The sequence below is a fragment of the Calonectris borealis genome, chromosome 2 (genome assembly GCF_964195595.1).
Source record: "Calonectris borealis chromosome 2, bCalBor7.hap1.2, whole genome shotgun sequence".
In the NCBI taxonomy this organism is placed as follows: Eukaryota; Metazoa; Chordata; class Aves; order Procellariiformes; family Procellariidae; genus Calonectris; species Calonectris borealis.
In genome coordinates, this window is record NC_134313.1 from 61,179,492 (window position 1) to 61,200,879 (window position 21,388).

The window sequence follows — 21,388 nt, forward strand, 5'->3', positions numbered from 1 at the left end:
ATTATCCTACTCTGATTTGATTGTTAATAAATTAGATTTTTTTTTTTCCCCAAGTCGAGTCTGTTTTGCCTGTGAGGGTAATTGCTGAGTGATGTCTCCCTGTCCTTATTTTGACCCATGAGTTTTTCATTATATTTTTCTCTTCCTTGTCCGATTGAGGAAGGGGAGTGATAGAGCGGCATTGGTGGGACTCTGGCGTCCAGCCAAGGTCAACCCACCACATGTGGGGATCAATGAGGATCACATGTATTCCTCTTCGGAAAAGCCTTTTGCTGCCACATAGAGTTTATAAAAGTTCAGTGCCTTTCTGAGTGTGATGTGTCGGAATTCATTTTTCATTTTTAACTCTAGACTGTTTACAGCTGTATTGTAACATCAGCGTAATCGCTGACTTTAAGATGCTCATTTGGGATTTATCTTACTGTAACTCGATGGAGAACTTAGACCGTTGCATTTGTAGGTCAACAGATGTGTGTTTCACCTCTGCTGCTCCTCTGAGTGAGTACAGGAATGTTTTGCAGATGTTGTCAGATTATTTTCTGAGCACATTTCAGATCTCTATGATGTATTCAGAAGCAGAACTGCAGAAAATCTTTTTTAATCTGTTTTATACAGTTGGAATTATAGTTTGAAAAGATAGTTGAGTAACCAGACTGCAGTTTTAGAAATGCTTGGGTCTTTTGTTGCTGCTGTTAATGATTAAACTTGGAGTTGCAAAGTAATAGTTAGAGGGGCATTTGTTGCAAGCTGACAAACTAAGACTATAGATATACAGTAAATGGTGCTAATATGAACATGATGCTTTCTTTCAATAATTGCCTGTGAGGTAAGATGCTTTTTTGCCTCCAAAATAATTTTCTTTACAGGACTCTCTCCTCCAGATCACAGATATCCCATTAGTTGTGGGGGGCTAATTTTTAATTTTAATGCAGTATTTAGTCCAAAAGAAACTATATTTTCATCAAAGAAAATTAAAGCAGAATGAAGGTAGAAAGAATTAATGTGCATTTTGTTTAATAAGCAAAACAAAAAAAAGAAAACAGTCTCCAGGCTGTATCTCAGTACAAAATATTGTCATATAAACAATGTAGTTTAACCATTTGCCACATTTTCTACACAAATTTATACAGAGCTTGGAGTAATACTTGATTAGTCAATGCCAATGCTATGCAAAAAAAAAACCCAATCCACAATTTTCTGAATGAGGTGTTTTCATCAGTGAATATTATATGGAGTTCTTATGTCTGGGTAGTATGGCACATGGTATTTGACATTACCTCAGATAAAATATGAATACGACAACAAGAAGTATTCATTCACAATTGTCCTGGTTTCAGCTGGGATAGAGTTAGTTTTCTTCAATGATGAAATAATGGGGGAGAATTTGGTCCTCACAGAAGTCACAGAAAGTTTTGCCATTAACTCAGAAAATTCTTGTTTCATTCACAGGGTAGAACTACCTTTACCATTAAAGTCTTTTGGGAATATTCACTAGGGAGACACTGCAAACAGCATTTTGAGAAAGCTAAAAAATGAGCTATCAACTATGCTCTGCCAATCAAAAGTGCTGGTTGGATACAAATGGCAAAGTTCATTTTGTACTTACTGGCAGTTGTAAGTGAAACAGTTTTGCGGCAACATCACTGGATAATAAAATTTCCAAATAAATTTATCTGTATAGGAGCTGGATTTTGAAGCTAAGACAAGCTATACCCTGAGGATAGAAGCAGCCAATATGCATGTTGACCCTCGCTTCCTAAGTCTGGGACCCTTCAGTGACATGACAACAGTGAAGATAATTGTAGAAGATGTTGATGAGCCGCCGGTGTTTACTTCACGTTTGTACTCCATGGTGGTGTCTGAAGCAGCAAAGGTCGGCACTATCATTGGAACTGTAGCAGCCCATGATCCAGATGCCTCAAATAGTCCTGTCAGGTAATTATAAGATGTCTTAGTTGTTTATTTATTTAGCCTTTGTATTGAAGTTGTTCATTTTGTTGTTGGTTACACTGAAAGTAATTAGTTAGCTTTTTTCCCTTGCAGAGGGAGATTGAGCTGTTCTAAGAGTTTGCATATTTTGACTTTCATACTCCAGAACTACAGAACCTTTGAAAAAATAATATATTTAAACCTCTGTAAAAAAAAGAAGAGAAGAGAAGATATAATTTCAGGATTCCAAAGAAAAAAACCTCAAAATATTACTCATATTTATTTCTCTCTAAGTTTAGGAAGAGTCTATTATTATCTATAACAAGTTATGTTCTCTTAAATCAACCAGGACCAAAAAATATATGTATAATATACACATGTGTGTGTGTCTCTGTGTGTGTGCATAACGATATTCTGTATACACTATGCACAAGAAATGTAATAGCACATAGACTCTTGCATGGTAAACCAGAGCTGAAGTCCCACAGAAAAAAAAACATTAGAAAAACCCCTTTATGTGAGAGAAATGGATTGGACAAGACACATCCTGTCCTAGTCAGGATGGTTAAAGGCAATAATCTTTTGGCTTTTGTAAATTCTGCTGCAGCCAAATATCTTCCATTCAAATGGGAAGAGATATGAACACTAGAAATGCATGAAAACTGTCGAGAGCCTCTTCCTTTGTCTTCAGTGTGTGAAGAATCTGCAAGTCTTCCACAATCTAATGTCCAGGATCGTAAAGAAACCATAAGAAAACACAAATTATCGATCTTATGTTTGCCTGTATCTAAGGCCAAAGCTCAAGGACAAAGACTCACCACCTAAGTTAAACCAGTAATGAGTCACTTGTTACTTTTGTCATGAAGAGTAGTAATACTAATTGTCAAAGGAACATGCAAAAGATTTAGAGTGTAATACTTCTGACTCAGAAATTTTGTGAACTTAAACATCTGCAGGAGGAGGAAGACATACACAATTAAAAGTTAGTACTAAATTTCATTTATTGTTGTTCATTTAGGGCATACATAGAAAAGAACTCACAGGTACAGAACTTGTTTGGATGTCATCTTTTCTGGTGATGTTACATTTTTACTTTCATGCATAGAAGATGAACTTGGGACTCTAGTGTAGCTCTGTAATTTCTAAAGCAGCAATCTTAAGTTGTAAAAATAAAGCATATGTTTCACTCCTAGAGGTGGTGTAAGTGTTCTCTCTCTCTCTTTTGTTATATATTTGCAACATATTCAAAATAGCTGATTCCTATCATGTATAAACAAGTCCTAGATGGATGGTTGGCATGGATTTACTTGTGAAATTTATCTTTGCTGAGCTTTTTCTTTGCTGTGGCAGTGTTTTCTGGCACTGATGTTAGCATCTGTTGTATAATATCTGGTTTAGCAGAGTCATACAGAGTAGGATTAAATCCAGTTTCATAAATGCAGTCCATGCTCAGAATGCTTTTGACTCCTGTGTAAACATAAGGATGAGTTTATTTGCCTTGATCTGGTTAATTTTTAGAATTCTGGCATAAACCAGATTAACTAACATCTTGAAGTTTTCTTCTGCTTCAAAATTGTTTGGAATTTGAGATGGAAGAAAAAGAGAAATTGTGAGGGTTTATCTATATGCTTGCAAACCTGGTATGTACATTGTCAGGGGTACTGACAGATCATATAATTTAAAGCTGTCCTGCAACTGCTGTGATGTACATCAGAGCCAGATTCACCTAAAAGTGGAATGTGTTAAGGAGGATTAATGCATAATACTTTTCATGATCTATTTAAGAAGTTTAAATTATTAATCTATAAATAAGTATTCCAAATTCCAAACATTGGATTATGTTGATATTGATTAAAAATTAGATTTGTTACAATACAGAAAATGTTGAAATTACAAGATCAGACACAATTAAAACCCTGACAATACTGGGGGGGGAAGTATTAAATATTTTGAAAATAAGAGTTTTTCTCATATGGACCAGAGAACTGTTGATGTTTGAACAAGCTTAAGTAAAGGATTTAAAACTCCTGCAGCTCAAAGATTTTCAAGTATTAATGGCTGCAAGGAATTAAAGGATTAAAAGTATTTAAAATAGCTTTTTTAGAATTTGAATATGGATACAATGTTTGTAAATAAGTTAAGGGAAACTGCTTGCTTCCTATGCATAAAAATTATTTTTCTTCTTGTTTCATAAGAATCTGTTGTCCAATTTATATAACTTCTTTGTTTTCCCTCCCTTCCTCCCTCCCTCACTTCCTGCCTCCCTTCCTCCCTCTGTCCCTCCCTTCCTCCCTCCGTCCCTCCCTTCCTTCTTCCCTTCCTTCCTCCCTCCCTCCTTCTTTCCTTCCTTCCTTCTTTCCTTCTTTCCTTATTTCCTTCCTTCCTTCTTTCTTTCCTTCTTTCTTTCTTTCTTTCCTTCCTTTTTTCCTTCCTTCCCTCCTTCCCTCCTTCTCTCCTTCCTTCCCTCCTTTTTATTGCTTTCTTTTTATTGCTTCCTTGCTTTCTTTTCCTTTTTCTGTCTTTCTAACCCCTCTCCTTCTCCTTCTTCTCTCTCTTTCTTTCTTTCTTACTACTTTTTTTAAGAAAGGTCGTTGACTCTTCAAATTGTATAGTGATAGTGTTAATAATTGGGAAATCTAAGTGCTGGCAGGAGGTTGAAACCCAGCTACAGGGCCTGCCATAGGCTAGATAGCAAAGGTAACAGGCATAGTCTCATGAGGAAGCTTGCCAGCCACAAAAGAGCTGAAGAGCACTGCTGACCAAATAAAAAACAGTGCTGGCATGGAATAAAGTAAAAAATGAACTACAGTTAACATAAAATAGAAAAAAAAAGTGAAATAGGGAGAGCCTTAATCCATGAAAACTGCTGTTACTCTTGTTACAACCCTTTACTCCATTCTCTCTCTCACTGTGACACAATACGGTAAAACAATTCTAATTATGAAACAGGTCTCTGCTCTAAGATTTTGCAGCCAAGAGGGATAAATAAAAACACAGTAATACAACAAAGTAAAAGCTGGTATAACACAAACAAATAGTGTTATAAGACCATTATATTTGGGAAATCCCGTTTTTTAACTATCTTCCATAATTCTTTCCTTCCATGTTGTTCAAAGGGTTTGGTTAGTGTTATATCAATAATCTAATATATCATTGTGTGACAGTAATTGTAATGATCACGTTTGGTCTGATTCGGACATTTTAATTCATCCTGAGTGTAGGGAAGTGCTCTGGGGTACATACTTGATCTAAATGAGAGTGCAAGAATCTGACCCAATATTAAATAGAATGTCAAGAATATTCCAGTTGTAAATCTAAATCTGCCTAATCAACCATCCCAAAAGGGTTATAAGCAAAACACCCACAGGCATTTTTACCTTTTCCCTTATGCTATTTTCTGTTTGTTAAGGAGCTCATTTCCCCTTCCTAAAACAAATTTGGAGGTAAAAGATATGTTAAGCTAAAGCGTTAAGGGCATAAGCCTGAGTTCGTCTAATGACAGCAAAGCACCAGGAGCTGACAGTGATGACATGCAATCCCTTGACCTACTCTCCATCATCTCTCTTTTTTTTGCCTGCCCCTGCAGCTCTGGGTGACTCAGGGGCTCTTTTGCTGGTGATAGCTCTGTGCTCAGACTGCCAACCCCCATGGGGGCAGCGCCTGGCTGGTACAGCCAAGTAGCAAAGTTCCAACTTGTCTTCTCCTTAGCTGGAGTTCGGGAGGATGCTATTCCATGAATAAATGAAAGTTTGCCTTACAGCAGAGAGCAAGAAAGAAAAGGGAGGAAAATACCTATAACCTCACTTAAGAGCGCACTGTGAGGGAATGGAGCCCGCCACTGTCAGCACAGGTTGCTGTGTAACTCTCTTGCCTTTGCATACGGCTTTGCTTCTCTCAACACTCTAGAGAAACTGGACAAAACAAAGCTCAAAATGAGGAAACAATGGAAACTCTTTCTCTCTAATAAGAAATCAATGAAACATTTTTACAGACTGTAATTGAACATAAATCAAAAGTTTTCTTTCATCCTTCACCTAGGTACTCGATAGACCGAAATACAGACCTGGAGAGGTATTTCAATATTGATGCCAACAGTGGAGTCATTACAACTGCCAAATCTTTGGACAGGGAAACTAATGCTGTTCATAATATCACAGTTTTGGCTATGGAGAGTCGTAAGTAATAATTTAAAGATTTTATTGGCTGTTTATGTGTAAAACTTCAGGCTTGGTTGTGATCAGCTGCATTAGAGGAATTATGACAGTTTCAAACCATGGCAGATAAAAGTAACTTCTTACTCAATGTAAAATAAACATGTGTGATAAAAATTCAGAAATATAACAGATTAAGTATTTGCTCTTTCCTTTGCCTCATACCTTGTGTAGTCTTTTGACTTCTGAAAAACAAATACAATGGAAGATGAAATATATTAAGTCAGCAGTCTCAGACCAAGTATCATTAGAGGAAAAGTGATATGAAATATAGAGGAGGAGCAGTTAGCCCATCTTAGTGATGGCAGTCACTTAGAGTTGATTGCTGTGGGTCAGCCACAGCATTCTTAAAAATTAGGAAGGAAAGGGGATGTGAATGCCTGTGTGGTTTCACTTTCCTGACTCTAAGGTTAGACTGTAGAGGATATTTTGTACCTGGTATCTTTTCTGGTGTAAGATGAAAAGTGTTGAAGAATCGAACTCTTCAAGCACATACAACAAGAATTCTGTTAATGCAAGTTTAAACCTAAACTTGTTCAGCTCTGAATACATTCTGTGAAAAACTATATCTTTTTGCCTTTATAGTTGAAGAATTTATTTCTTCAAATTTCATCCTTATTACTACTCTGTTGGGCTGTGATATTAAAAGAGTTATCAGTTCTCTTACCTGCTATTTTAAAAATCCTCACTTCTTGCCTTCAGTGAGGTTAATTTAATGTTTAACCTGAAAACTAACATTTATCATTTAGTGTCTGTATGAATTTATCTTGTATTCTCAGGAGCAGAATTTTGGTCTAGGAGGCCAGCATGAGAACCAAAATTTTTCCTGGGTAGTAACAAAACTGACAAGGTAGCCAAGGGGCATACCTGACACAAGTGAGGGTCTAGGAGCACAGCTAATACCTTCAATGCTTTAATTTATGTTCATGGCCTGCTTGGTTTTCAATAAGCTTAGATCAGTAGAGGAAAAAGCTGGTGTCAAAATTGCTTACTCCTCTGGTATTTCACATGTGGTATAAGAAACAAGACAAAACACTGTGATCTACATCTGGATGCATTGTTTAAATACTTATAATATTTACTAAAATGTGGTTGCAATACCTCATAAAAAGATAGATACATATTTGAAGGTTTGTAAGTTTTCCATTCTGCCCTGCTCTATCACTAATATCACCACTTGTGGTAAAAAAAAAAATGTAATCTCTCTTTTCCCTGCTCCAAAACAGAAGTGTTATCTAGCAAAATATGTATAGCACACACTGATGTCCTTTATGCTTAGTCCAAAAAATGAAGATTAAATTATTACATTGGACCCTGCACAGATTCACATTTTAGCATCAGTTTAAAAATGTGATTCATATTTAAGGTGTTCAACACGTTAATGACTGTTTAAATACTTAGTTGTGCATGCTCTTTAAATACTTTGGGTTTTGCTTGGGAATACAGCTTCCTCTTTTTTTTTCTCTTATACATAGCTGATGGAATTCTTTTTTTAACTTCTTAATAGCCTAATCAATCTGAATTACAACAAAAATTTATTTAACCCGTAATAACCATGCTATTCCTGATATGAATAGTGTTGTTCTTGCTAGTTATACCCCTTGGCGATGGTTTTACATCATCTTGCTCTTACCCTTTCATATGATGCAATTCAATACTGTGATTAGTGAGTTAGATTTTCAGTTTATCCCTGAGAGTAAAATCTTAGTTTAATTAAAGCATTTGGAAAACATAAACATTGTTTCCACTAGGTCCAGAAGATCAAGCCAAGATCTTCCTTTGTCTTTCTAAGAGGGATTGTAATTGATTTGACAAGTATATGAAAAAGAAGAATGCAAATGAAAAACGTGCTGACCCAAAGAATAACTTGCAAGGAGCTCTTCTTGATTGTTTTCTTTGGCTTCTTTTCCTATAGAGAATCCAGCACAGATTGGGAGAGGTTATGTAGCCATCACTATCCTTGACATCAATGACAATGCCCCTGAGTTTGCCATGGAGTATGAGACAACTGTCTGTGAAAATGCTCAACCTGGTCAGGTATGGCTTGACAGTTTTTTTATGTTTATTTTTATCAGATAGGCAGCCATTCTTTATGGAAGCCTGCCAGCTTTATGATGAAATATAATCAGCTCATGGCAGTAAAAATGTTGTTTTGATGTGCAGCACAAGCAAATATTCATCATATCCTAATATCTTCACCGTACCTCTGAAGAGAAAGACTCAGGTGTAAAAATTACATGTTGAAGGTACTGTTAAAATCTCTGGCTTTCTTACCGATGTAACGGATGCATTTTGCTGAACTCACCTAATTTTGAATAATATTGAGAATGCGTACTTCCTCCTAATTTTCCCTAACTGGGAAGTGGGAAGTCTTAACATGGAGATTATTCTGAGACTGAAGGCCTACCATTCCTAAAATGAGTACATACTTTTATTTGCCTTAGAATGTGTGGGCCATAAGGCCACAATTTCACAAAGGCGATGTATTCCTACCAAATTCCCTAGTGTTTTTAACTCCCCAAATATCTTCCAAGTAGTCCTAAACTCAACTAAAAGTATCTGGTGTTGTTTATCCTTGGTGTCTCCCATATTGGGACTTTTCCTCTCTGCTTCATAAGACTCCAGAAAAAAAATATATTTTCTCATTCTCTCTTCTCTGTCCCAGAAAACTAGTCAATATTTCACCCACATAGATCCCACATATTCCCTGGGAGGCTTTGCACTTTTGTGCCTTCTCCCAGAATATTGTCCTTGCTGTGGCAGATGTTGTTTATTGCACTTTTCAAAATCACAGCATAATTTAAATCCTCAACAGAAAACACTACAATTATTAGCTTGCATTCACGAGAAACACAGAACATGTGTGCTCTTATTGGAGTATCTGTTTGTTTTCGCTGTGATCTAGTCAGAACTGTTAGCTCTGAGTATTCATTCTTCATGGATTGTAAACAATGGTGACACGTTTTTCCTAGAAAGAGATTTTGACAGAATTTTAAAAAATAAAATTGGAAAAATAGTAATGACAATTTAAAAAAACCCAGAAAATATTAATATACTTATGAATTGGCTTTTTCTTTTTCCTGTCTTTAAAAAAAATTCAATTAATTAAAATGCTCAAAATTATAATCTCCTTGTGAAAATTTACAAAGCAACATTAACTGCAGGCCTTGATAACTACATTAAGGGCCATGCACAAGATACACATCTTCCACTGTTACACAGTTTATACTTCCTGCCCTGGTGAATGACAGGATCTAACTTTCTCTAACTAACTTTTTCTGACAGGCCCTGCAGATCATGCTTTTGGCCAATAAAGTTGGTACAGGGAAAGTAAAGGTTCGGGTCACATTTTAGTTTTAATATTGTCTGTACATGCTTAGGAGATTATAAAAACAAAATGCAACATGAGCAAGACTGAAGAGAGGTTGAGACTTTGACAGGTAATAGAGGGGTTATGCAATGTACATGTACCTATGCTTCTTCCCATTCCAAACAATGAAACCCCGATGTATGTCAAAACAGGTCATCCAGAAAATCAGTGCAATTGATAAAGATGACCCACCAAATGGCCATCAGTTCTACTTCAGTTTAACAGCAGAGGCAGCAAATAACCACAATTTTACACTGCAGGACAACAAAGGTAAGGACATTTTGTTTGGGTAAATATTCACCACTAAAACCTTTCATTTTGAATATATTGTGCTGATTATAAGCTACATAAACTTCTATTCTGGTAAGGACATAAATTAAAGTACAATCAGCCTGCAAAATAATTTTATCTGTAGATTATTTGTCAAGGAAATTAAGATGTTGTTTGAATTGTTTAAAGTCTTGAACCAAACAGAGCAGCTTCAAACCTTTCTTTTTTTTTTTTTTTTTTTTTTTTTTTTGTCTCAGAAGTCACTCTTCTCACATTTTTTCCTTGTATTTATAGATTTTTATCTAAATTAGATTTTACCTTGGGGCAGTGACTGAAAAATGTCCAGGAATTCATGTTTTATTAATATAACTTAGGGCATAAAAAATGAGTGCACAGTAAATTGAGAGGGTTTTTTTTCTTTTTAGAAAAATACATCTTTTCGGTAAGTATACCACCTACTGAAGAATGCTTTTGGTAATGGAAGCTGCCTACAATATTTACACAGACTTCATATCACTATTTCCCCAAAGACTTACATAAAGACTCTCATTGACATCACATTTCTATTAGTCAAAATATCTGAGAACATGCTTCTAATTAGTGTTCTCTTTAGTTGCACTGCATAGTACAGCAGCTGGGCATGTATCAGTCAGTTTAGCTATTAGCTGAAGCAAATAGAACTAAATAGACATTATGTTATTCTTGCATTGCTCTTTTATAGATCAGTACTAAACCAAAGCTACAAAGTCATCCTTATTAATAAAATAAGAAAAAACAGACATATGGTGGACTAAAGGATACTGTTTGTACGACAGACTTTGAACAACATTTACTAAATATAACATGTGACCTAATAAAGTTCTCTCACACAGCTATTTATTGCCTTACCCTGCATGTAATTACTGACATGCTTAATTTTCTTCATATGAGCAGCTTGCAGTTCAAAACTAGACTGTAATAGTAATAATGATCAAAGCAATAAAACCACATTAGAATAAGACTCTATTCAGAAATCTGACATTATTACAAGTACTGTTAAGTATTTAATGAAAAGACAGGCCCTCTTCCAGAGGACTTATGACTTGGAAAAAGTAATAATAAACTTTTGCAATGCCAGTAAAATCAATTGAGTTACAAGACACAGCAGCAGTTGCCTCTTTCTATGTTATTTAATTTTATGCATATCTCATATGATGCTATATGAAGAAGTGCTTGCATATTTTGCCAGATAGGTCATAACAGATGACACAATAGGATAACTTTACAGGACTATTGATATATCTGTCTATAAATAGATAGATAAGTAGATAGATAGATAGACAGACCGACCGACCGACCGACCGACCTTTTCTATACATTCTAGGAGATGTAACTCCCTACCTCTCAGGAGCTGTCAACCTGTATTGAACACAGTGAGTTTTGCACATATTTTCTGGAACACATGGACTTTTTAATCACCCAAGTCAAAGCAACATTGAACCACACATGTTAGATTGATTATATTAGTCATCTTGACTCTCAGATGAGACTGAAAACAAGTGCCTGTTTTTGTTACATGTGTAATTACTTGTATTTGTGCACCAACTGGATTTTTTTTGGCATTCAAAAAATATTTCATTGATCTTCAGAACTTATTCTCCTATTAATATGTCCATTACTTCCATTAATATGATATTTATATCTGTAAATAATTGAAATAGACCCTTGGAAATGAGACCTGAAACAGATATATAGATATTTATTCTGATCACTGAAGGGTGATTTTTTCTTTTTTATAATTATCTCATCTTCAGTTATCTATCAAGAGTGTGGAACTGTGCGCTTAACTAAAACCAAATAGATCTCTGCAATTTTGAAACAATCTTTTGTGGAAAATAGAAATGTGTTTTTTTAGTTGGGTATCCTTTCTCAGCTTATCCTATCTCTACAGCTTCAAAAATGTGCAACCAGGAAAGATAAACTTGTTGAAATAATATAAATGTGTTTATAAAGTCTTTTAAGTGACAGACTGTATTATTTATAGGCTTGTGTTTTAGAAAGGTCATGTATTTTATACTTATCTTTTTATTCCTTTATCTAGATAACACTGCAACAGTATTAACCAGAAGAAATGGGTTCCGAAGACAGGAACAGTCTGTTTTCTACTTGCCAATATTCATTGTGGACAGTGGATCACCTTCACTTAGTAGCACTAATACCCTCACCATCAGAGTCTGTGATTGTGATGCAGATGGTATTGCTCAGACATGCAATGCAGAAGCATATATCTTGCCTGCAGGACTTAGCACTGGAGCCTTGATAGCAATATTGGCTTGTGTCTTGACACTGCTAGGTACGTCTTCTTCCTGTTACCCTTATTTTCTGTTCAATGTATAATAAGTAGCAATATATATATGTGTGTGTGTATGTGTATGTATATAAGCTTTAACACCGCGACCCCCCTCAGCCCGATTTCTGTAAACAGGGACACCTAACATTCCAGGCAGAACAGCATTTTCTATCATGAGCCACACAAAACCTTTAGTTTGGGATTTTAAAGTTCAGATACTTTGTTTCTATGTCAAGCTGCCTCCAGATGTATATATGAAATAATAGTAAAAGAAAAAAAGATGGCTTGCATCAAATGTAATATTCAAGAGAGAGACAATGCAGTTTATGGAAGTACTCACTGTATAACCAGTATCAGTGTGTGTCCCTTTTTCAGAGATATAGCTATTTTTAAAAATTTATTGATTTGCATAGAACAAAAGACATTCAGAAAATACAACAGATGTAATTTACTGATGGGAATCATCATATTTAATTGAACATCTTCTACAGAAGATGTTTTGTTACTTCTGCAACTGGTAGCACAGTTGGATTTTACATTGTGCAGTGAAACTGCAACTAGATAAAAGAGAGTGGAAAACAGTGGAAGAGTGTCAACATCCTAGTTTGGTTAGCACTTCTCATTTCATGCCTAGTCCTTAAATAAAATGATTATGTGGTAGTAGTAAAGGCCCAAATCAAGGAGTAAAGATGAAGAATCACCCTGCATCTGCAGGTCATGGTGAGCAGGTGCAGGATGCAGGTGAACAAAAGTGCTGTTTTGCTTATTGTCACAAGGATCACATGTTAACAAGGGTACCGATTCAACACAAGAATTTTCTTGAGTGTTATTATCAATGGAGAGATTTTTCTATTCCCTGGCTGTACATATCAGTCTAAGAGAAAGGGGAAGACCATAATCTCCTCAGTATAATGGTATATATATAATTGGTATAATCCCAGTGGTGGTTTATCTGTCACTGTTATCCAAGTAATTTGAATAGATCGAATCAAGAGACTTTTGTCCACACTTCTGTTCATGGCAGTATTTCAACAATGTATAGATTTCTCTTCTTATTGACTTTGATTCACCTCACTGTAAACCATTAGAAGGAAATCTCCCTTCTGCTACAAACATTTCTAAAGGACTCAAAAAAGGAAATCCTCTCGCACTGTTGTTACAGAGCAAGAAAAATCACTACCTCTGCAATGAGCCCAACCGACTTACTCAATAGCTATGCATAGGAGGTAGCATTTCCAGAGTTTTCCATCTTTGTGACAAAAAACCCTAACAACATAAGTTTGTTTAAACTCACTCAACACATGCTTAGGCCTAGGTTTAAGGAGAAATGGAAGGGAATGATTGCCAAAAGTTTTAATGAACATTTTTTAAATACCATTTTTCTACTAGCATTTCTAGGCCATTTACACAACCAAATGAACTTTATTTGGACATGAAGCAAAAAGATATACAAAAAATTCTCATATCAACTGGCATTGGCATCAGTGGAAAAACACCCATTTAAAAATTTGGTCCAATGTACTTAAGAAGAAAAGTTCTGTAATAGGAATTCACTTCATCCCAAATTGAAATGTCACCATTTCTGTTATATATAAAAAGGGAGTTTCTGAATATTACACAAGAAACTACTGTAGATACAATACAGACTGGCCTGGCCATAAGGTTTTCTTAAACAGGAGCCATATGTCTTAAAGAAGAGCATTGAGTGGAGACACAACATGTTACCATGCAATAACTTGCTTATAGTACTCATTACACAAGGGTTCAAACACAACCTATAAATCAAGAAACCTGAGTTTTCATTCTGGTCATTTTTAGAGTGTGTTGAACAAACATTTGGTAAAGAATTGAGGATAAGCTCTCTGAACATAGTGTTTGAATAACAGGCTGTGCACTAAAGAGGAATCTGGCATATGACCACCTTGCCATTGATTTTACTTGTCAACGAATTGGACTTCCAAATACAACTGTCCAAATGCATCATCACTGTTTATCGAAACAGACATTTGTATGTGCTGTCATCACGTCCAATCTAAACTGTTCCTCTTGGGTACAGTTCAAAGCTGCAGGCGTAGTTTAGGCCGCATTTGTATGCTAACGCTGCCTTTGAGTCCTGCATTTTGGTACTGTATCCTGCTGCTGTTTTGTTCCCAGCCAGGTGCCAGTCTTCACAAGGAAGAGGTGCCTAAGCATCACTGCTGCCCAGTGAAACCCCAGTCAAGTGTTGTTGCTTGTCTGGTCCCAGAGCCTTTCTTCTTCTCTCATTTGTTCCTAGAAGACATTTTCTGGGATCAGCTGAATGGTAGTACTACTAGGAATTTGCTTTCTCCTTTTTCCCTTTTTCTTTTCACACCCATTCCTGAGAAAAAAATCCTGAAAATCCACTAGCACAGCATAAAAAATAGGGCTTCAGCTGTTGGCAAGTGGTTCCAGGGCTGGGACCAAGGGATGCACCTTTTTGTGTAAGAGTTTATCAGTGAAAAGAGGAGACAGGCTACCGGATCAAAATTTTTTTCTGACCCAAGATTAACAGGCAGTGCAAATCCAGTCACATTCATCAATGTCATCTCAATGTGAGTGCCAGTTGAAAAGTGGAGGAGGTATGAGATTTTCATAAACATCATGGATACATGTATTCTGGCACTAGTGTCTTGAAGTCTCAACAAGCTCTTCTTAAAGTTATTATGGTGTACTTTGATATATGTTCTTGCCCCATACATCCCTTTGTCTAATAAATAACCATTTGTCTTGACCAAGGCTCAGATTGTCTCAGTGGGATTTCTTAAGTGTTATTCTTTTTACTTGAGCAACCAATCAATTTTAGATAAGCACAATGTTTTCACTGATGCTAAGAAGGAAGAATGTTACTAAATCATACTAATTCATTATAATTGCATATAACACGAAGTAGATTATTTTTTCAAACTAAAATAATTTTTAAGTTAAAAACATCTTCCAAAATTTTTTCCCCTCTTCATATTGACTGATTGAGATTAAATTCTAAATTTTATTCCACAAGAAAGTTCCAGTACTTTGTTAATTACTCAAAACATCTTTATAATTATTCACTCTGCAGTGAGGCTATGTTTTAAAGAAAAAAATTTATTCTATAAAAAGTATATGAAAAGCTAGTTTATATTCATTTTCAACTGTACATAATTTTTAGAGCAGTAAGTAAGATTTTTTTAACTCCTCTGAAAATTATATGGTAATTTAATTCAAGGTAATTTGTTTTTCAGTTAGCATCTTCCAGATGCAATAATTGCTTTTGTAACAAGTGTTTAGCATAAAATGCATACATAAAATTACATGAAAAAAGAATGTTCACCTGTAGATAACACAATCATATTTGAGAGGTTAAAGATTTTCTTTGTATTGAAACAATAGAAAGCTAGGTTGACATAATGCTTTTTCATGATTTTTATCTTCCATACATCTGAATATAATCTATTAGTACCACCTCTATTCTTGGAAACACTAAAAAAAGCCTCCTATTAGTGTGGTACAAGAGTTTACAAGTTAATAATACATTGATTAAACTTCAAAATACAGATTTAAATTATTTTTTTTTCAGTTGAAAGATGAGGAATTTGTTATTATCGCAATACCTACAAGAATCCAATTAAATCAGCACACATAATTGTGTGATTCGTAAAGAAGAAACAGTCCTAGTCATAAGGATCTTATTCTCTAAATAGGTAAAATGTGTACAGAATGTGACTATGTAGTATGTGTGGTGTTTGTCTTGCAGTTTTAAAAGGGATAAATCTAGAACTGTTTTAATTTGGAGGTATCCAAATTAAGTCATTTAAAAGCTGGTTGAGTATGCAATGCAGAAGCTGTTTTCTGAAAGTTATAAAGCCTATTAGGGTCACTCAGTCTGGGCATTTAAAGGTCACAGTCATTTTGCAAATATCAATCCAAACTGATTAAAGAACAGTTATATATGAAGTCTGTTAACTGGGAATTAAATGCAGGTTTCCTGAGTCTTGGCCTCTTTAATCCCCAAATCTCATTTGACTGTACTGGCAACAGCAAGGTATAACTAAATAGGTTATTAGTGTGCTGCTTAGATGGCTGAGGATCTCCAGTCTTCAGCTTTATGAATCATGACACACCTAAGGCATAAACCAATGTGCAGATTTGCTCGCAGCTGATGCTGCTTATTGCTATAGTAAATGCCAGGCTTAGGGGTGTAGCGTATACAAGGCTTGATAATGCTTGTGATTTAGCTCTGTCCCTTACTGTATAGATCTGCATGTAGTCGTCTCCCTCAGGTTGTCTCAGGGCTTTTATGGCTTCCTTACAATTACGTTGCAGTTGCCTTGAGTACAACAGGAAAGATTAATACTAAAACAGAGAAATATGTTCGGGTGACCTAAACCTGACTTTTTACAGAGCATACCAAGATGGACATTTCATAATAATTCCATAAAACACACTGCAAAATGGCAAAGCAAAAATCCACTTTTGTATTCAAAGGTGTTTGTTTAAAGACTGATTTAGGTGAACTGAAACTACTGATATTATCATCACATCTGTACTGACACAGGATAAAACTACCACAGCCAATATAAATACAAACGAAATTTTCTCTTGGTTACTGTACCTGTTAGACAAAATCAACATTTCTAACAATTCAGATAAATCAGAACAAAAAGGTTAGTTTAGATCTATCTTTATTAGTTCTGGTTATTCAGTCTTTATAACCAGTTACTTCTAATACCGATTGGTTTATTTATTTGTTAAATCACATATGAAATCAATATTACTATTTCATCCCTTTAGTATGGGTTTGGTGTACCAGCATGGAGCCAAACTAATGGCCTCAATGTGCAATACGTATGTCCTTAAAGCTTTTCCATTGTATTTTTTCTTCTCTAAAAAGCATAAAATTTCATAAAATTAGGTTTTCTATATGTTCAGCCAGTCACTAATTAATGACTTAATTTCTGCTTTTGTGATAAATGTAGGAAAAAAACCCACTATGACTTAATGAAAACCGAATAAGATTTAAAACCATTTGCACTTGATTTAGATATCACTGAAATTTGTTTTGGTCTTGTATTCATCTCTGCCATTCCTGCAATGCAGCTAAAGATTTGTTCATTTAGAGGTTAAACTTTACTGTTCATAGCTGCTGGAAAGGCTAGAAATTAATAATCTCATAAAGCCATCTAAATGCTAAAATATTTAACCTTTAGAAAGTCTCCATATTTTTCTTGGCTTCAAGCAAGTGTGAGATGTACAAGGAATACTATATAAAACATTCATTGTATCTTGATTTTTATTGTACCTTTAGGCGGACCTGCCTACTAAGTTTCATATTTTTCACTTATTAGCAGGTATTTAACTGTCAAAATGAAGTATGTTAAAAGGCACAGTGGTGTGAAAATGCATTTACACTTGAGTAAAGGAAATGATTAGCTGCTTAGTTATATAGCAATAAAAATCATGGCAGTAAACATTAAAAATAATAATTAAAAAGTTATGTCAATAGCAATCTTGGCTAAAATGTATATCTGTACTGTCAGCAAGCTGGTTTGTCTTTCACTTTAAAATATATTTTATAATAAGGAAAAACATTAAGAGTGGAGTGCAATTGTCTCTATGATGATAGTTTTATGTTCTCTGCTGTATAATTTACAGCTCTATTTGTATTATACAAATATCAGAATGTTTTGAAATTTCACAAAAGCCACTTTAAAGGTCAAAATCTTATGTTGTCAAACCGCTTATGTAAATATTGTTCAAAGCAAAATGCCCAAACTAGTGGCTTCTGAATTCAATACATAAAGCATGAATCAGGGAGATGCCAGGGGCAAAAAAAGTGAGTGTGTGATGCCGATGCTGCAGCAATATAGAGTCACAAGGCATCTGTTAGTAGATAGATCATTAGATGTGTGCCTGGTAGCTACTGAAAAAAAGGGGAAAAAATATTGTCTAATCTAATTTTCAAAAAGTTTAGAAAAAAATTGAACTTGTTCCAGTTTTATTTTTAGACATACATGGCTCTAAAGGAAAATAAAAAGAATTGCAGAAAGTCTACCTTTAAAGTCATCTTATGCTTTAGCCAATTCCAAATAGTACCATAACGTCTGGAGATGTATGATACAGTTTTTCTGCATCTACAGTCTCTGGATGACTGGTTTATTCTAACCAAGTGATCCCAATATTAAATCATGCCTCATGATGACTAGATTGATACTGATTTTAAAAATTCCTTCATGAAAACAAGGGCTTTCAAGAATGGGAGTCCTACATCATACAACTTATGTATGTCACTTTTGAGACTACCTAGGGGAGCTCAAGCTTAATTTTATCTATGTCAGCTCATGCTTTTCCAGATGTTTATACAGCATTTAGTTGGCATATCTAAGTACTGTAAGTAAAGATTGTAAACCTTAGACATATGAATGCATATAATCACATATTCTTAAGATTAAAAATAAACATAAAATCAGAAGAGATTAATTGAATGTGGAATGACACTTACTTTTCAACGTACTGTTATTTTTACAGTCATAACGATGCATGCTATTTTCTAGGAGTATCATTAACTCAGTAAATGTTATCCAGATGCTACAGTATAGTATTAATCATTTTCTAGGACGATGATTCACACCCATCATGTCCAACAGATGGATGCAATATTCGTATTACTGGTTCCATATTTTGTGTGTCAGCAATGATGTTTCTTCACAAAACTCTATTTGAAAAAGAGGAGCCTTGGGTTAGTTTCTCCCAGTTCTTTTGGCTGTCACTGCAGTTTAGTATTAGCTTTCAGGTGAAAGAAACATTAAGGATTAAAATTAAAAAAATAATTACATATCTAGCACTGGCTGATCCAATAAACTCCAGCCCTAGCAGATCTCATTAGATGTAATTCATAAACCTTAAATACAGTACTTTGCACTTTATAGGAAAGTGAGGTTTTATATAGAGATACTTTAATCCATGAACTAAGTCTTATTTTACACATTGCTTAACAATTCAGTGTTCTCCAATCTACGATTTTTAAATTTTTTTTTCCCCATCAGAGATTGGCCATATACTTTAATTCAGTCACTTCCCCAACCATGGTTGTTAAATTCTATTCAGTTACTTTATGAATGTGCTTTTATCACTTGGGCAATTAAGAGTTCAAGAAAAGGTCTTTTTTTATTTCATGGCTGTGAGATTGTAATAGTCAGACTGAACCAGTCCTAAAATTTATGGTCAGCAGACAGCATTGGATATAGAATTAGAGATGAAGACGTTAATCCAGAATGGTTTTGGAAATAGATTCTTTAACGTCTAAAAAGCTTATGGTTTAAAAGCTGTTTCAGAACCTGTTAGGTTTCAAAACTAACTGCATAAATTGCCTGCTATTTCCTTGGGACTTTGCCATATAAATTAATGAGTGGTTCCACCACTAGGAAAAATATGAGGAAACTTAGCATTGCTAAAACTCCAGTCTTTCTGTGTTCCAGTTCTTGTCTTGCTGATTGTCACCATGAGGCGACGGAAAAAAGAGCCCCTCATTTTTGATGAAGAGAGAGATATCAGAGAGAACATTGTCAGGTATGATGATGAGGGTGGTGGAGAAGAAGACACTGAGGCTTTTGACATGGCTGCCTTGAGAAACCTCAACATTATTCGAGACACCAAGACCAGAAGGGATGTGACACCTGAGATTCAGTTCTTGAGCAGACCGACTTTTAAAAGCATCCCAGATAATGTCATTTTTAGGGAATTTATCTGGGAGAGACTAAAAGAAGCTGACGTGGACCCCTGCGCGCCACCCTACGACTCCCTGCAGACATACGCATTTGAGGGGAACGGCTCGGTGGCAGAGTCGCTCAGTTCTTTAGATTCAATCAGCTCAAACTCTGACCAGAACTACGATTACCTCAGTGACTGGGGCCCTCGCTTTAAAAGGCTTGCGGATATGTATGGGACTGGACCAGACTGCTTATACTCATAGCCTTGGAATCTTTCTCTGAAAATGCACTGAAGAATACTAAAAGAGAAAACTCAACCTTACAGACTGAAGAAAGTTGTAAATATTTCTCCATTTTTAACCTTTTAGGTTTTTTTGCCTTGGTGGAACATATCTTCATTAGACTTGTCCTAGGGACTGCACTGACCACAGAGAATATGAGCATTTGGTGACATTTTTGATAAAATGAAATGCTCAGCCAGTTTCAAATAGATAGCAACCCTCAGATACCTGCAGAGGCAACTCACTTTCAAGAGTATGTTATGCACTGTGACCTCAATGAGCCAATGATACTCTGTAGATGCCTTTGCAGTATTGCTATATCTACAACACAGAGTCTCTGGTATGAGATAAGTGTAAGAAGAAACAAATTTACAAATATAATATAACATTCAATACAACATTACAATATATAGTACTTACAGGTGCAAGGGTTTTTTTAACAATTTTTCTTTACAGTGTTGCATGAAGCTTGCTAGGCCAAAAGCAGAAGGACAGACATGAAAACAAACAAAAGCCCAGCAGATCATTTTTTTGCTTCTCCCTGTTTGTTCTCAGAGCTATTTAATTAGAAGTGTCTGTAATTTTCTGGGTAGTTTTACGAAAAATTACTGTTTGTACTAAGAAATTCCACAATGTTTGTCATCAACTTACTGAAGTAGTTTACAAACCACATAAAATGAGAAATATGGAGGGTATTCTTATGGTTGAAAAGTTTTGTGATGCCCATGTAGGTATAGAAAAGCTGTTGCTATCTATTTGCTATTTTTTATTATCTCTTCTGATTTGTACAGGAGAATTTATCCTTTTTTATTATTATTTGACATAAAGTGTTATATTTATTTTGGAGCTCAAATCTCCACTAAATTCAGGTCCATTTTACTGCCTCACGGTATTAGACTTGTCAGAACATGCTGATTTTTCTCCAGTCTCAGAAATATGTAGGAAATGAAGCATGGAAATGGAAAAAATTACAGTAAAGCAATCTCACCCGCCATTCATCTCTCAGAAAGGAGCGCAGCTACAAGGACATGCAGTTGTTCTTCTGAGCCATTACAAAGTCTGAGACATTTAAATAAAACATTTGTACATTGAATTTTTGGAAAGAAGACTACAGAGGTAGCTGGGAGTGTCTTTAATGCAAGATTTAATTTTCAAGGTTAAACATGCTATATGCTTCGAAGACTGTAAACACCTTGCTTTTCTCCTTCCCCTTCTCTTTTGCTGCTGATGAATCACAGTAAAAGACTGTTTTCAATTTCTTTCTTATGCTAAGCAATGTAATGCCATTAACTCCA

At 35.3% G+C, this 21,388-nt stretch overlaps 1 protein-coding gene across 2 annotated transcripts in view; it reads left to right on the forward strand.

Moving 5' to 3' along the window:
- Positions 1 to 20,075, forward strand: part of CDH7 (cadherin 7) — a 71,022-nt gene extending 50,947 nt beyond the window's left edge. The window contains exons 6-11 of one of the 2 annotated variants that reach the window (XM_075142158.1): positions 1,682 to 1,935; positions 5,968 to 6,104; positions 8,056 to 8,177; positions 9,663 to 9,780; positions 11,861 to 12,112; positions 19,582 to 20,075. In XM_075142158.1, the coding sequence (XP_074998259.1) occupies positions 1,682 to 1,935; positions 5,968 to 6,104; positions 8,056 to 8,177; positions 9,663 to 9,780; positions 11,861 to 12,112; positions 19,582 to 20,075 (1,377 nt within the window). Of the gene's footprint in view, positions 1 to 1,681; positions 1,936 to 5,967; positions 6,105 to 8,055; positions 8,178 to 9,662; positions 9,781 to 11,143; positions 11,188 to 11,860; positions 12,113 to 19,581 lie in introns of those variants that run through there. The other variant, XM_075142159.1, reaches the window with a different exon arrangement.
- The last annotated feature ends 1,313 nt before the right edge of the window (positions 20,076 to 21,388 follow it).